The sequence below is a fragment of the Salvelinus fontinalis genome, chromosome 19, assembly GCF_029448725.1.
Source record: "Salvelinus fontinalis isolate EN_2023a chromosome 19, ASM2944872v1, whole genome shotgun sequence".
In the NCBI taxonomy this organism is placed as follows: domain Eukaryota; kingdom Metazoa; phylum Chordata; class Actinopteri; order Salmoniformes; family Salmonidae; genus Salvelinus; species Salvelinus fontinalis.
Genome location: NC_074683.1, coordinates 5,014,242 through 5,029,925, shown reverse-complemented (window position 1 = coordinate 5,029,925; position 15,684 = coordinate 5,014,242). Strand labels below are relative to the sequence as shown.

Below are 15,684 nucleotides of genomic sequence, written 5' to 3'. Positions count from 1 at the left end.
TTCCTCTGTAGCTGTTGCTGCGGCTGGTGACGAAGGAGCTGACCTCTGGTAACGTGGTTAAACCTCGCTCTGGCAGCACCACTGTAGAGTAAGTGACTTGTTTATATTCTACTTGTAATATGGTGGTATCTAGGCTTTATTATGATAACTGATGCCACTGATCATGTTCTATGATGATCTATGTTAATGTCTATGTTCTATGATCTATGTTAATGACTTGTATTTCATTTTTAATTATGTTTGCTGATGACACCATCTTTTTGTCTGAGAAAGACACTCAGAAACGTATCACTAAATTAACTCCAAAAAAATAGTGAAAAAAGGTATTGGTGTCATCAGATGAATACAACCTCTCTTCCCCCCCCCCCAAAAAAAAACATTTGGAATCTGTACTACACTTTACTCTATCCATTTATCTCATATTGCAATATATGCTGGGTCAGTACTTATAAAAGCAACCCCAATAACATCTTCATTCTCCAAAAACATTTTGTGAGGAATGCAACTCAGTCGTGCCAGTTCCTCTCCACTCTCATCGCCTTCAAATCCTCAAAATGTATATCAACCAAATCTGTTTGTATTCCAAATTAATCTACACCTTGTTTCTTTTCAAATTCAATACTGGGGTTCATTATTCTCCAAGAACTGCCACCGATCTCCACATCCCTCCTTCCATACAAGATTAGGTCAATGTTCCATCACTTAAAGGTTGTTCTTTATTGGAACGGTGTCCGGGACCACCTCCAGCACTGCAACAGCTTCAACTCCTTCAAATATAAATAGAAAAAATATCTACTGGACATTCTATACAATGACTCTGCCTAAAATCTGATGGTGACACTGTCTTTTTTTTTTTTTTTTTTCAGTTTTCTTTGTGTAAATCTTTATTCATTTTTTTCTTAGTCTTAAATATCATGATACATGATGTTTTTCTATAAACATTTTGAAATAGGGAGGTGCCTTTCAAGACTTTATTTTTTTTTTTGCAAATAAATAAATCATAGTCACTAGTTATGTTTCCATACAATTGGCAACAGACTTTCATGCGAATATTCTAAAATCCACATAAAGAAAATATGCGCATTTTCCCACCAGTGGTGTGTTTCTACCAAACAGACTTGTTGTGGGTAAAACAAATCAGTGCCTGACGACGTAGTGCACACAATGTACCTTTTTGCTTATGTTTTCATGTACCGAAGAAACACATTGACCTTTAGATTTTTATATCGCATTTTCAACCGATATTATTTTTACTTTTTTTTATTATATTTATTTTTTTGTGCAAAATGTAGCCTTAAAAAGCAAATGTGCCTACTCTGGTTTTGGCACGTGAACTTTAGCCAACAGATCACAGATACAGTGCGGGTAGACTACGGTTATGCATGTCTACATGATATTATTATGGATAATAGCGAGAATTTCTTATTTGTCAAGCATCGATCATAATGCCACGAGAATAAGACCCTCGACATCACCCTGTTAAGTTCATCATAACTTATTTAGTCTAAAGCCTAATAAACTGCCTGGTTTCACGAGTCGTAGTGGGAGGACCACATACCATATCGCGTTACTCCAAGTTTACTTCGATATGAATATTATTATATCAATATTTGTGCATAAAGGCATTTCCACCACCATTTCTCGTATAATTAGTTTTACCAACACAAAAAGATGATTGTCGATGCTTGGCTGCTGTTTGACAAATAAAAATTATTACTCTTTTGTCCATAATCATCTCATCATGTAGGCTATACTTGCACTGTAGCCTAACTGTGAGCTGTTGGCTAGAGCCAAATTCGGTATGTCAGAATTGAACCGCAAAATGTATTTATATGTGCACTAGGTCATCACACACAGCCTTTTTATCAATTTGATGGAAACACATCTCTGGTGGGAAACTGCACATTGTTTTTATGCAGATTTTTGTTTAGGGATCAAAGTCTGTTTTTCTGTTTCTGTCTTGTAGGATGAAGGAGCACTAAGCACTTTGCACTAACTCTAGACCGAGAAGTGAAAAGACTGTGGCCCTCGCTCAGCATAGACACACTGCATCCTATACCACTACCCTGGACTGGACCTTTTAACTGAGATTACCTGAACCCACCCTGCCTGTGGTCACCTCTCAACCTTAACCCAATCTCTATAAACCAGGGCCCAGTTTTCAAAAGTTATCTGGATTTTAAGTCAATGATTTGTCTGTTCTATGAATATGCCTTTAATACTATCTGATGGTTTTTGAAAAACTGAGCCCAAGAGCTAGACAATGTTCACAAAGAGACATAGACAACACTTCTTTCTAAAGGTCTGTTGTCACTGCGAGCTTCTATCGCCGTCCATTCAGCAGTAGCTGACATGAACTAGTGTGTAGCAGCACCTATTGGAAACGAATGAAAGTCGATGAAGATTCAGTAGCGAAGTATAATAAGCAACCAACCAAGCCATCCAGTCCCTCTGAGCACATACCACTTTTTTTTGTTTTGTTTTACTTCTAGAGCATATTGGGCCCACTTCAGCCTTGTGTAACCAAAGATTGTGGGGAAATGCACAGTAATTTATACAATTTCTTTTTTCTGTTTTCTGGTGGTCTATGTATTTTCTATGTTTAGGAAGTAGGTACTGATATTTTGTGTTCCTATATGATCAGCAAATTATGGTGCGGTTTGTTATGTTTTGGGACTTGAATGCTATGAAGGTAACATTTTGTGTTTGAGTATGAATTTCTGCATACCAACTCCGAGGAGGATCAACCATTTCTCAATCAGTTATTTATGCAGTGCAATGTTAAACTGTGATAGTATTTTCTACACATATTAAAAAGACTAAATGCTGTCATCCCAAACCTTAAAATGTTCACATTCATTCTGCCTTTGTGAACATTTTAAAGGCGTTCCTGTGACTAATGCTTCCTACATCCGAGTCCTGCAAGTTTAATGTGCCAAATGAGTGAAGGTAGCCTATGTACCTTCATGAAAAAGTAATCTATATTCTTATGAACTTTCAATCTGGCAGATGCCCGGGGCTGTGGTTAATTCCAATTCACCGCCTGTATTTAACTGAATTGAAATGGAAGGGACCCCATCCAGTAATGTGTCATTGTTCTTTGTGGCGATAGAGCATTTCTTGGTGGAAGCTAAATCCTCGCAGTACTTGAAATACTGTGTACCTTTTGGTGTTTGTTCATTGGTCAGGCAGTTGCTTTGTTTAGTTACTTGTCTGATTCTTACCTGACTCATAAGTACACGGTCTTGGTGACAATTGTCCATCTCTGAAGACATCTTGGTAGATAAAAAAATAAAAAGGGAGTGGCTGTGTTGCTGAATTCTCTGGAAGCTTCTTCACAAAAGATCTGTCTTGGTTTCTAAGCATAATGTTGAGTTGTTTTGTTCACCAGGCTAAATGTGTTCCAGTTAGGAGGCTGAGTGGTCTCAAGTCTCCCAGCTGGAGGTGGCAGGTGTCAAACAATGTACACTTCTGAAAGCTAGTCCTCCACTCAGTGACACAGGCAGGCACACACACACACACACACAATCTCTCTTTGTTTCTGAAAAGTACTGCAGGCCAAATCAAATATGAATTATTATTCTCTGAAGGTTCTCATAATAAACCAAAACGTAATTATGCCGGATTATACCCTACAGTCAATGACGGGTTATATTGTAAGTATTAGTATGTTTTGATTGCCCATGACTCCTCTCCCACGCATAGCATCACAAAACCCCTGAGCTGACTCGAGCCTACAAGGCTTGATTAATATGTCAAGGGAAGCGCGTGGGCGCCCATGCAAGAAACTAAATTAAATGTAAAACATCTCTTTTTTCCGGCGTTTGCTGTCTGCTTTTTGGTTTTCTTTCGTCGGTTCCTTTCTTCTCGTGTGCTTTGACCAAAAATACCGTTTTTAGAGAGTATATATGATTTGAATAGCCATATTATCAATAGAATATAGCCTCGTTTGTTCGTAAAAGGGAATGAACATCGCGAACAGACTGCGGTCTGGGGGCTGTGTGGGCAGGCAAACTACCCCACTCACGCGTCCTTGAGGAGCCCCGGTAACTATGGCGATAAGAGAAAAGCGTACGATGATCCCTGCTCTTCAGTTTCCCCAGTGTGTGTGTTTGTCTGCGTGCGACTCATTGAGAGAGGCTGAGGGAGGTGGTTTATGAGATAAGAGATAGCTAGGTGCTCCAGAGAGAAAGAGATGTTGAAACGCTAACTTCATTTGCCCATTCAGAGACGGACCGACGGCTCTCGGGGTTTTCCAATTCGGGCACGGAACGGAGTGGTAGCCTATAGCCCGCAATCCGACTCCTCGGCAGCGGCGAGAGAGGCTTGAGGGGTGGAGAGAGATGGGATCAGCTTCTTCGGCGTACCGAGTAATCTACCTGGACGTGGATGGCAGAATTCAGAAGGTATAACTGTCAATCAACCGTTATATCATGTCAGCCTGTATCATCATCAACCTACACCCTGCCCTGTAGGCCTAACCGGGAAGAGGTCCAATATTGCATAGGAAAGATTTGGAAGAACGGTGTTATGATAGTTATGCTGTCTATAGAATAGGAAACCCTCAATAGCATATTGTATAATATTCATATACAAATCGTGGTTAAAATGAATAGCCTAATGTCATTGATAATGCAATACAAATCTAATTATGCATATGCCAGACACACACTTGATTTACTGTTTAACGGATGCGCCGCTTCACTTTACGCCCCTCGCTTCACTTTTATAAAAAGATGTATCGTTTTTTGTGTCCCTTGAGTATTTCCCAAAACTGGTGCGAGAGAATCAGAGACCAACCACCTCAGATCACGCGCTTGTTATGTTCGGGCCTCTGATTGGACACTGACGCACAAACGGTCGGGACCTGTGTGTGCAGATGTTTATTTTCTCTCGGATGCATAGCTGAGGACGACGCAAATTCCTACTATTTGTGTCCAGGTTTAACGTGGTGGGACGTCCCATCGTTTAAATGCACGGTTAACGCATAATGTTTTTACCTATTAGAAGCAATTAATACCGGAACAACGTCATCATCGAACCAAACGACTGACTAGAGATCAGGGCATTCCTCAGCAAAGCTTTTCCTGGCAGCCGGATGAGGCAATCGAAGGAGGATGCAGTGAATTGACTATATAGGCCTACTGGTCTCGAATTTAGTAAAGCTTGCTCTGGAATTGATTTATGCTTCTAATTGCGCATTTTGAATATCATTTATATTCTGTAGATTATGCTATAGTTTACTTTATGGCCAGATTGAAATGTACTTTTTCCAATGCTACATTCATTTGACAGACTTTACTTGATTGATTGTCCCTCTTTCTTCAAAGTAAAAGCCTAGTCTATTATAGACCTATTCATATTTGTATTACTATTTTGTTACAGGCTATAGGCTAATAGGTCATGAACTCATAAATTAACATTTTATTTGATTACAATTATTTCTTGTTATTCTTGAATTAGAAAAGCATACACATTCTACTATATAGCCTGTATCGCATGGAATTAGGTTTTTATCCTGTAGATAGGTGTTGAATTGCACTTATTTGATAGCGGTGCTTGACTTACACTGAAATAGCTGCCGGTACTCATTTTGGGTGTTGGTACTGTTTATATTTAGGTGCAGGAGCTCCACAATACTTTTGAGCTAATATTCTGTAAGAGGAACAGGAGCTCAAACAATGGAACATTTGAGGTGCGGGTGAGTTCCTGCCCAAGTCCAGCACTGTTTGAAAGAGCTAACTTGAATGATTGGCCATCTTTAGTAGCCTATTTCTCCTATAAAGTGTGGTTTATGATAAGCCTTTTTAATATCTGCATTATATTCATATTTAAAGCAAGCATAGTTAGGCTATACATTTAAGTAATGAACTGATTATACATTTGGTCATTTTTTTCATTAGAAAAAACACTTGATATTGTATTCTATTATACATATGTTAATAATTATGTTATTGATGTTTATCAGAGATATGATCAGAATAAAGAAACTGTCATACTGCCCATTCTGTTTCATTTCACATGATTATATCAATTAACGTTGTACCATCATCTGCATCCTTTTTCAAAATAACACAGGAAAGATTTCCTAGCGCAGGTTTTTGCTTGGAATAATATAACTCTTGAAGCCCACATTAGGCCTAAAGCTTGCACAGATGGGTAGGACAATGTGGTAAAGTACAAATGTATTCCTTCTCCACTATTTATGAAAAACTCTCACTTGGAGTCCATTTTATTTTGGGGGATTCTTTTTTTTGCTTCCTCGCCTCACTTTTATTAAGAAGAAAAAAGCAGTTAAACAGTAAATCAACTTTGTCCAGCAATATCGAAAACTGAATTTTCAGAATCTTGTCTGTTGTTTGGACACATTCACTGTCCTCTCTGTGTATATGCATGCGTGTGTGTGTGTGTGTTAGATCTTTATCAAGATTTGCACAATTGCACAAGAAAGTGCACAATTTTATGAACCTGTGTGGAGTGGCAACATGTAGGGCTCTATTTTTGGCTGGCGTTAAGGCGGCGCTAGTCTCAAACGCACGTTAGTTTACAATTTCGTAATGTAAAAACTGTCAGATTGGCATTTTCTACACCTAACGCTAAATTCGGCAGTTTACCTATTTGATATCAGCTCAGATGGGCGGATGGAAATATTTGAGGTGTGTCCTTAAAAACAGTATCCAAAGTACTGATTTCAGGCAGCGCTGATAGGGATTTTTAAGACCAACCAAAAGCTGGTTTTAGCAGTTACGCAGTTGGTTATGACATGAACAGCAGAAACGCAGCCTATCCAGCCGTGACGCACTCTGCCCATGTGCGCATGGAACAAGAGTAGCCCAATTTACTTTTGGTGCCTGTATTCTTCATATTTAGAAATATAAAAAACGATTTTTGTTTTAAAACCAAGCATACAGTAGCCTTCCCTCCTCTCAATTAAGGTTTTGTTGTCTGCCCAATGTTATCACGAAGTAGGCTAGTAAAGACTGTCGATAAAGGGTTTGGCTCCTGAGACCGCTTGGAAATGCATCTTAATCACCAAAGCTTTATTAAAATATAAGGTTTGAAAGGAGTGAAACAGTGAGCTGACATTCTCTTTTTATCTATGCATTGAAGGCAGGCCCACATTATTTTAGCCATGCAGGTCACGTTTTGGACGTGCGTAAAACCTCATCCATGATGTAGGCTACGTGTCCATGCCCACCGTGAAACGAGAGATGAGTACCTCGTATTTAGAAGTTATCTGTAACCTGTAAAAATGGAAAAACCCAAGCCCTCCCTTAGGCCTACCACAACGAAGGCTAATTCAACGGCAATGTGTGTTTTTTTTATCCTGGCGATTGTATTCCTGGCGATTTTTGTATTACATTCATTTATTGTTGTTGTAAAAAAAAAAACTTTAGTATGATTCACCTCCCTGGTTTCATGGTGACAACGTCAGTGGCGCGCTTGCAATGCAACTTCTGGAGATGTATGAATGCGAGATGATCTGTAAAATGTTTCCGATTATGTTCGTAAAGCATAGGCCTATTGGGGAGCATTATCACGGTGAATGGACATTTGCCCTTTCTATTTATATTGGATTTTTGTCCAGCTACTGTGAAAAGTTTGGATGTGCGTATAACCCTCAGTAGTCTACATTGTTTTAATAGTATATACTCACGGGGAGAAATTGTTGTCTGGAAGTGTGACGTATGACGTAGGGTATGAAATTGGGTTTAAGTTAATGTATTTAGCAAGGATAGGTCTGAGTTGATTCCAAGGCAATACAAAAAGACCGTAAATACACAACTTGAAGCAACCACATTTCGCCATGGAACACGTTCTGATTGGCTAGTGACTGGGCCAAGCCCCAACACACCCACAATTTGTTTATTCATCAAAACCCATCACGTTCGCGCCAACGCCAGCAAGTACGCTGATAATTGTGTGTTTACAGTGCCTTGCAAAAGTATTCATCCCCCTTGGCGTTTTTCCTATTTTGTTGCGTTACAACTTTAAATGGACTTTTATTTTGATTTCATGTAATGGACATACACAAAATAGTCCAAATTGGTGAAGTGAAATGAAAAAAATAACTTGTTTAAAAATGGAAAAGTGGTTCGTGCATGTGTATTCACCCCCTTTGCTATGAAGCCCCTAAATAAGATCTGGTGCAACCAATTACATTCAGAAGTCACATAATTAGTTAGATTGCACACAGGTGGACTTTATTTAAGTGTCACATGATCTGGCACATGAACTCAGTATATATACACCTGTTCTGAAAGGTCCCAGAGTCTGCAACATCACTAAGCAAGGGGTACCACCAAGCAAGCGACACCATGAAGACCAAGGAGCTCTCCAAACAGGTCAGGGACAAAGTTGTGGAGAAGTACAGACCAGGGTTGGGTTTAAAAACATATCTGAAACTTTGAACATCCCACGGGGCACCATTAAATCCATTATTAAAACATTGTAAGAATATTGCACCACAACAAACCTGCCAAGAGAGGGCCGCCCACCAAAACTCACGGACCAGGCAAGGAGGGCATTAATCAGAGAGGCAACATAGAGACCAAAGATAACCCTGAAAGAGCTGCAAATTGGAGATTGGAGTATCTGTCCATCGGACCACTTTAAGCCGTACACTCCACAGAGCTGGGCTTTACGGAAGAGTGTCCAGAAAAAAGCCATTGCTGAAAGAAAATAAATGTGGGAGTCTCCCCAAACATATGGAAGAAGGTACTCTGGTCAGAAGAGACTAAAATGTAGCTTTTTGGCCATCAAGGAAAACGCTATGTCTGGCGCATACCCAACACCTCTCATCACCCCGAGAACACCATCCCCACAGTGAAGCATGGTGGTGGCAGCATCATGCTGTGGGGATGTTTTACTTCAGCAGGGACTGGGAAACTGGTCAGAATTTAAGTAATGATGGATGGCGCTAAATACAGGGAAATTCTTGAGGGAAACCTGTTTGTCTTCCAGAGATTTGAGACTGAGACGGAGGTTCACCTTCCAGCAGGACAATGATCCTAAGCATACTGCTAAAGGAACAGTCTAGTGGTTTAAGGGGAAACATGAAATGTTTTGGAATGACCTAGTCAAAGCCCAGACCTCAATCCAATTGAGAATCTGTAGTATGACTTAAAGATTGCTGTACACCAGTTTTGCCCTGAAGAATGGGCAAAAATCCCAGTGGCTAGATGTGCCAAGCTTGCAGAGACATACACCAAGAGACTTGCAGTTGTAATTGCTGCAAAAGGTGGCTCTACAAAGTATTGACTTTGGGGGGGTGAACATTTTTTCATTTTTTTTTGTCTTATTTCATGTTTGTTTCACACTAAAAAATATTTTGCATCTTCAAAGTGGTAGGCATGTTGTGGAAATAAAATGATACAAACTCCCCAAAAATTCATTTTAATTCCAGGTTGTAAAGCAACAAAATAGGAAAAATGCCACGGGGTAAATACTTTCGCAAGCCACTGTACTTTGCTGGCCCATTGTACAATTCCAGTCTGGAAAAGTACTGGAAATGTCTATGTAGACTGCCACTACCATCATTTTAAGATCATCTCCTGCACATTTTAAACCCAGCATGTAGTCTACACATTTCTATTACAGTGGATATACCCGCCATTCTGGATTCCAGGATGAAATGCTAGCCACCGTGCTTCTACATCTGCATTGCTTGCTGTTTGGGGTTTTAGGCTAGGTTTCTGTATTTACTTTGGCTGATGTAAAAAGGGCTTTGCAAATACATTTGATTTGATTGAATGCTCAGGTTTCTTACATATATGATCAAAACTTCAGCATGTAGGGGCCACATCTTAACTTGAGATTTGTTTGTGTAAATCACTGGAACAGTCGCCACATGAAACCTCAAGTGACTTACTTGCATCTCATGTAAGGATTTGGCCTAAAGACAATTTCGTATAGTGTCAAACTCCTTATTCTACAATAGGTTGATCAAAACAAGTATTGTGATTGGTTGAGACTCGTTCTAAACCATACTAAAAAAACTGTTTTAGCACGGGTAAGCCTATAACACAAAATTGTGAATCTTATTTTCTTTTCTGAGAAACCCCTTCTCCTCCACAGCCCAGCCAGCCAGCCAATTAATTAACTTGATCTCCACTGTAAACGGCATCTAGACATTATTTCCCCTTGCTTCTAGCCTAACATTTGGTTTGCAACATCTGGAGGTTGTACAAACATTGCTGTCTGTCTCTCGACATTTGCAACATAATTTCAATAGTGAAATTCGATCAAAGTCATTTAGCACGCCCTCTCGTGTACAATTGCTTTAATCTCACACAGACTATATCCATGTCAATTAGCCTCCACAAACAGAGCCAGAATGGTGGGTCTAGATCCCGTCCAGAGGGCTCTTTACACTTACACCCAGTGGAGTGGAGGAGACTGAGGACCAGGGCCATAAAGGAACAACATAAAGACTTTTATGCTCCACTCCGATGGCACTTTGCATTTATTGCAGACCGTGTCACTTTTTATGGAATTCATTCCAAGTCTGTTTTATGTTTGTTTGTTGTTTTTCTGTGAGCCTGTTCGTTCAGTTGGTTTAGGATATGCTGTGGTGTAGGCTCGTAGTCAGTGACTACATCTGTGAGCTCATAGAGATAAATCAATTCATCTCTGACTGTGTGTAAGCTTTTGTTCTGGATTTCTGATATTGTTCGGTTGCCATTGGTCAGTTGTTGCTGCGGTAAAAATATGGCACCTCTTCTCTTTCTCTCTCCCTCGCCCTCTGTTGTTTTCTCTCCCTCTCATTCTCCTGTGTCTGTGACGCTGCATTTTTCTCACACTGTTGATCTATCAATCTCACACACACACACACACACACACACACACACACACACACACACACACACACACACACACACACACACACACACACACACACACACACACACACACACATTCTCTCTCTCTCTCCTTTCCTTTATCCCTCTCACACACTCCTCTCTTTCTCTCTCACGCTTGCATTCCTTTATCTCCATCGCTCTCTCTCTCTGCTCTCTCTCTTCTCTCTCTCTCATACTTATTATCACTGCTCCATCATTTCTAAACATGACTTCCCATCAGACTCAGAGTGTCTTACCTTACTTCTCACAGCTCAGTCTGAGCCATAACAACAGGGACCTATCGGATCTCATCATAATTCCAGCACAGAGCACATTACTAACCACGTTTCCATCCACAGTTTTTATGCAAGTGAAGTCTTACCATAGGACCCAAAAATTAATGACAGCTTTAATGTAAACAGCAAGTTTCGGTACAATTTTATAAATGCCGACAGAATTTGTTTGTTCGACATGTGGGATCTTTCTGTGTCGGTGAAATTAATAATGCGAGAAATGGCATTGGAAACACCTTTATGCACAAATACTGATACAATAACCATCATATCAAAGTCAACTTGGAGTTATGCGATGACTTGGTGTGTGGTCCTCCCACTACAGCTCAGGAAACCAGGCAGTTTATTAGGCTATAGATTAAATAAATGACTAAATGACTTAAATGTAAATAAGGTATGATGAACTTCACAGGGTGGTGATAGTGCACGGTGATGACCTTGATGCTCCTTCCCAATAAATATAGAGTGTCATATTCTGGTGACATGATGATCGATGCTTGACTGCTGTTTGACAAATACGAATATTCCCACTCTTATTTCATTATGTAGACTAACCTACCCGCACAGCCTACCCGTACTGTATCTGCGAGCTGTTGGCTACAGCACACATGCCAAGACCAAAGTAGGCACATTTGCTATTTAATGCAACAATTTTTGTGACAAAATGATCAGTAGAGTTGAAAATGCGATGGAAACACATTGAACTTTTAGATTTTCATTTGGTACATGAAAACTTAAGCGAAAAAGTACATTTTTTGTGCACTATGTCATCACGAGCTTATTTTTATCCACAACAAGTCAGTTTAGTGGTAAACTCTGCCGAGTCCCCAACAACCAGATGTTCCGGTTTTCAGGGGAAATGGAAAGAGAGCCTGTGACACAACTTCCGCTTTTGGACTAACAAGTTGACACTCCATCTTAACTCCTCCACACTCCTGGCCTTTGTCTGACCTGAAAGTTGATGATGTTTGACATACATTATCATTTGGACTCGAACATTGTGGTTTTGGGGTCTATATTGGTTTGAACTCATTAGATTATCAGAGAGATTGTTGTTTTTTACTGATGCACAGATCATTTGCATTTTAAAGCTATAGCCAGATGGGTTCCAGGCTCCAGTCCTTCAGTCCATAGTGAATAATGAGTGTTTCATTCTCTTGCTGCTTGACTGACAGTGTAGTGCTGCCATTGTGTGTTTTATTATCTAGCTTCCTTGTACAGAAATTATGCTGATTAGTTCCTGCTTTACGTGCTTCATTGTTCTTCTGCATGTTCTGTGTGTGATTGAATTTGAATACGGTATTTCCTGTGCCGTTGGATAATCAGGAGTGTGGATTCATGTCATTTTGCATGTTGGTTTAGGTGTCCATATACAGTCCCATCGGAAAGTATTCAGAACCCTTGACTTTTTCCACATTTTGTTACATTTCAGCCTTATTCTAACATGGATAGTACAAAGAAAAATCCTCAGCAATCTACACAATACACCATAATGACAAAGCGAAAACAAGTTTTTAGAAATCTTTGCAAATTTATTAAAGATAAAAAAAACAGAAAGGCCTTATTTACATAAGTATTCAGACCCTTTGCTCTGAGACTCGAAATTCAGCTCCGGTGCATCCTGTTTCCATTGATCATCCTTGAGATGATTCTACAACTTGATTGGAGTCCACCTGTTGGAAATTCAATTGATTGGACATGATTTGGAAAGGCACAAACCTGTCTATATAAGGTCCCACAGTTGACAGTGCATGTCAGAGCAAACACTAAGCCATGAGGTCGAAGGAATTGTCCGTGGAGCTACGAGACAGGATTATGTCGAGGCACAGATCTGGGGAAGGGTACCTAACAATTTCTGCAGCATTGAAGGTCCCCAAGAAGACAATGGCCTCCATCATTCTTAAATGAAAGAAGTTTGGAACCCCCAAGACTCTTCCAGAGCTGGCCATCCGGCCAAACTGAGCAATCGAGGAGAAGGGCCTTGGTCAGGGAGTTGTCCAAGAACCAGATGGTCAGATGGGAGAACCTTCCAGAAGGACAACCATCTCTGCAGCACTGCAGCACAATCAGGCCTTTATGGTAGAGTGGCCAGACGGAAGCCACTCCTCAGTAAAAGGCACATGACAGCCCGCTTGGAGTTTGCCAAAAGGCACCTAAAGACTCTCAGATCATGAGAAACAAGATTCTCTGGTCTGATGAAGCCAAGATTGAACTCTTTGGCCTGAATGCCAATTGTCATGTCTGGAGGAAACCTTGCACCATCCCTACGGTGAAGCATGGTGGTGGCAGCATCATGCTGTGGGGATGTTTTTCAGCGGCAGGGACTGGGAGACTAGTCAGGATCGAGGGTGAAAATGAACAGAGCAAAGTACAGAGAAATCCTTGATGAAAACCTGCTGCAGAGCACTCAGGACCTCAGACTGGGGCAAATGTTCACCTTCCAACAGGACAACGACCTTAAGCACACAGCCAAGACAACGCAGGAGTGGCTTCGGGACAAGTCTCAATGTCCTTGAGTTGCCCAGCCAGAGCCCCGACTTGAACCCGATCAAATATCTCTGGAGATACCTGAAAATAGCTGTGCAGCAATGCTCCCAATCCAACCTGACGGAGCTTTAGAAGATCTGCAGAGAAAAATGGGAGAAACTCCCCAAATACAGGTGTGCCAAGCTTACAGCGTCATACCCAAGAAGAGTCGATGCTGTAATCGCTGCCAAAGGTGCTTCAACAAAGTACTGAGTAAAGGATCTGAATACTTATGTAAATTGAATATTTCCATTTTTAATTTTTAATAAATCAGCAAACATTTCTATTAACCTGCTTTTGCTTTGTCATTATGGGTTATTGTGTGCCGATACCCCATAATGACAAAGGGGGAAAAAAACATTTAATCAATTTTAGAAAAAGGCTGTAACGTAACAAAATGTGGAAAAAGTCAAGGGGTCTGAATACTTTCCGAAGGCACTGTATAGAAACTCAACAAGAACAGAACTCAGGTATTAGAGAGGAACTGGTTATTCAGCAGTTATTATTAGATGACATGGAGGGTCCATAAACATCCAGGTTTGTCAGCACTATCTACGGACCTGGTTCCTCATACAAGAGAGCTCCTATGCTTACCCTACCACCTTATGCTCTCTGTCCTTTAGCATACTCTCTGCTGTCAGCTAGCGTCATCCATCATCGAAAACAGAAGCGGGCAGCAGCGCCAGGCTATTAAATGAGCACTTCCATGTTAAAGCACACACAGCAACACAGCAACACACACACACACACACACACACACACACACACACACACACACACACACACACACACACACACACACACACACACACACACACACACACACACACACACACACACACACACGCAATGAAGAGCGTCAGAGCTCTACGTGCATCATGCCATCCTTCCCAAGCATGACAGATGACAACGACAATGTTGACCACTGACCCACTTGTATTACTTTTACCAAAGGGCTGTTGTAAGTCACTGTATATTATGCATACTGAGTGGGTTTCCTTGTTGCATAGATGTTAAGGCACTAGGACTGTTACTGTAGGTCTACTACACCTCTATCTAGAGAGGAGATGGAACAGGATGTTACTTTAGGTCTACTACACGTCTCTCTAGAGAGGAGATGGAACAGGATGTTACTGTAGGTCTACTACACCTCTCTCTAGAGAGGAGATGGAACAGGATGTTACTGTAGGTCTACTACACCTCTCTCTAGAGAGGAGATGGAACAGGATGTTACTGTAGGTCTACTACACCTCTCTAGAGAGGAGATGGAACAGGATGTTACTGTAGGTCTACTACACCTCTCTCTAGAGAGGAGATGGAACAGGATGTTACTGTGGGTCTACTACACCTCTCTAGAGAGGAGATGGAACAGGATGTTACTGTAGGTCTACTACACCTCTCTCTAGAGAGGAGATGGAACAGGATGTTACTGTAGGTCTACTACACCTCTCTTTAGAGAGGAGATGGAACAGGATGTTACTGTAGGTCTACTACACCTCTCTCTAGAGAGGAGATGGAACAGGATGTTACTGTAGGTCTACTACACCTCTCTAGAGAGGAGATGGAACAGGATGTTACTGTAGGTCTACTACACCTCTCTCTAGAGAGGAGATGGAACAGGATGTTACTGTAGGTCTACTACACCTCTCTAGAGAGGAGATGGAACAGGATGTTACTGTAGGTCTACTACACCTCTCTCTAGAGAGGAGATGGAACAGGATGTTACTGTAGGTCTACTACACCTCTCTTTAGAGAGGAGATGGAACAGGATGTTACTGTAGGTCTACTACACCTCTCTCTAGAGAGGAGATGGAACAGGATGTTACTGTAGGTCTACTACACCTCTCTCTAGAGAGGAGATGGAACAGGATGTTACTGTAGGTCTACTACACCTCTCTAGAGAGGAGATGGAACAGGATGTTACTTTAGGTCTACTACACCTCTCTCTAGAGAGGAGATGGAACAGGATGTTACGGTAGGTCTACTACACTTATCTAGAGAGAGGAGATGGAACAGGATGTTAC

At 40.9% G+C, this 15,684-nt stretch overlaps 2 protein-coding genes across 7 annotated transcripts in view; both read left to right on the top strand.

The window, feature by feature from the left end:
• The window catches only part of LOC129816233 (glucose-6-phosphate exchanger SLC37A1-like), a 32,616-nt gene extending 28,298 nt beyond the window's left edge, over positions 1-4,318 (top strand). For 2 of the 3 annotated variants that reach the window (XM_055870471.1, XM_055870470.1), the window contains 2 exons: positions 12-88; positions 4,229-4,318. In XM_055870471.1, coding sequence (XP_055726446.1) covers positions 12-88; positions 4,229-4,283 — 132 coding nt within the window. In that variant the 3' untranslated portion in view covers positions 4,284-4,318. Of the gene's footprint in view, positions 1-11; positions 89-1,966; positions 3,320-4,228 lie in introns of those variants that run through there. The other variant, XM_055870472.1, reaches the window with a different exon arrangement.
• The window catches only part of LOC129816234 (high affinity cGMP-specific 3',5'-cyclic phosphodiesterase 9A-like), a 35,978-nt gene continuing 24,383 nt past the window's right edge, over positions 4,090-15,684 (top strand). For 2 of the 4 annotated variants that reach the window (XM_055870476.1, XM_055870475.1), the window contains exon 1: positions 4,090-4,406. In XM_055870476.1, coding sequence (XP_055726451.1) covers positions 4,344-4,406 — 63 coding nt within the window. In that variant the 5' untranslated portion in view covers positions 4,090-4,343. The remainder of the gene's footprint in view (positions 4,407-15,684) is intronic. The other 2 variants (XM_055870474.1, XM_055870477.1) reach the window with 2 other exon arrangements.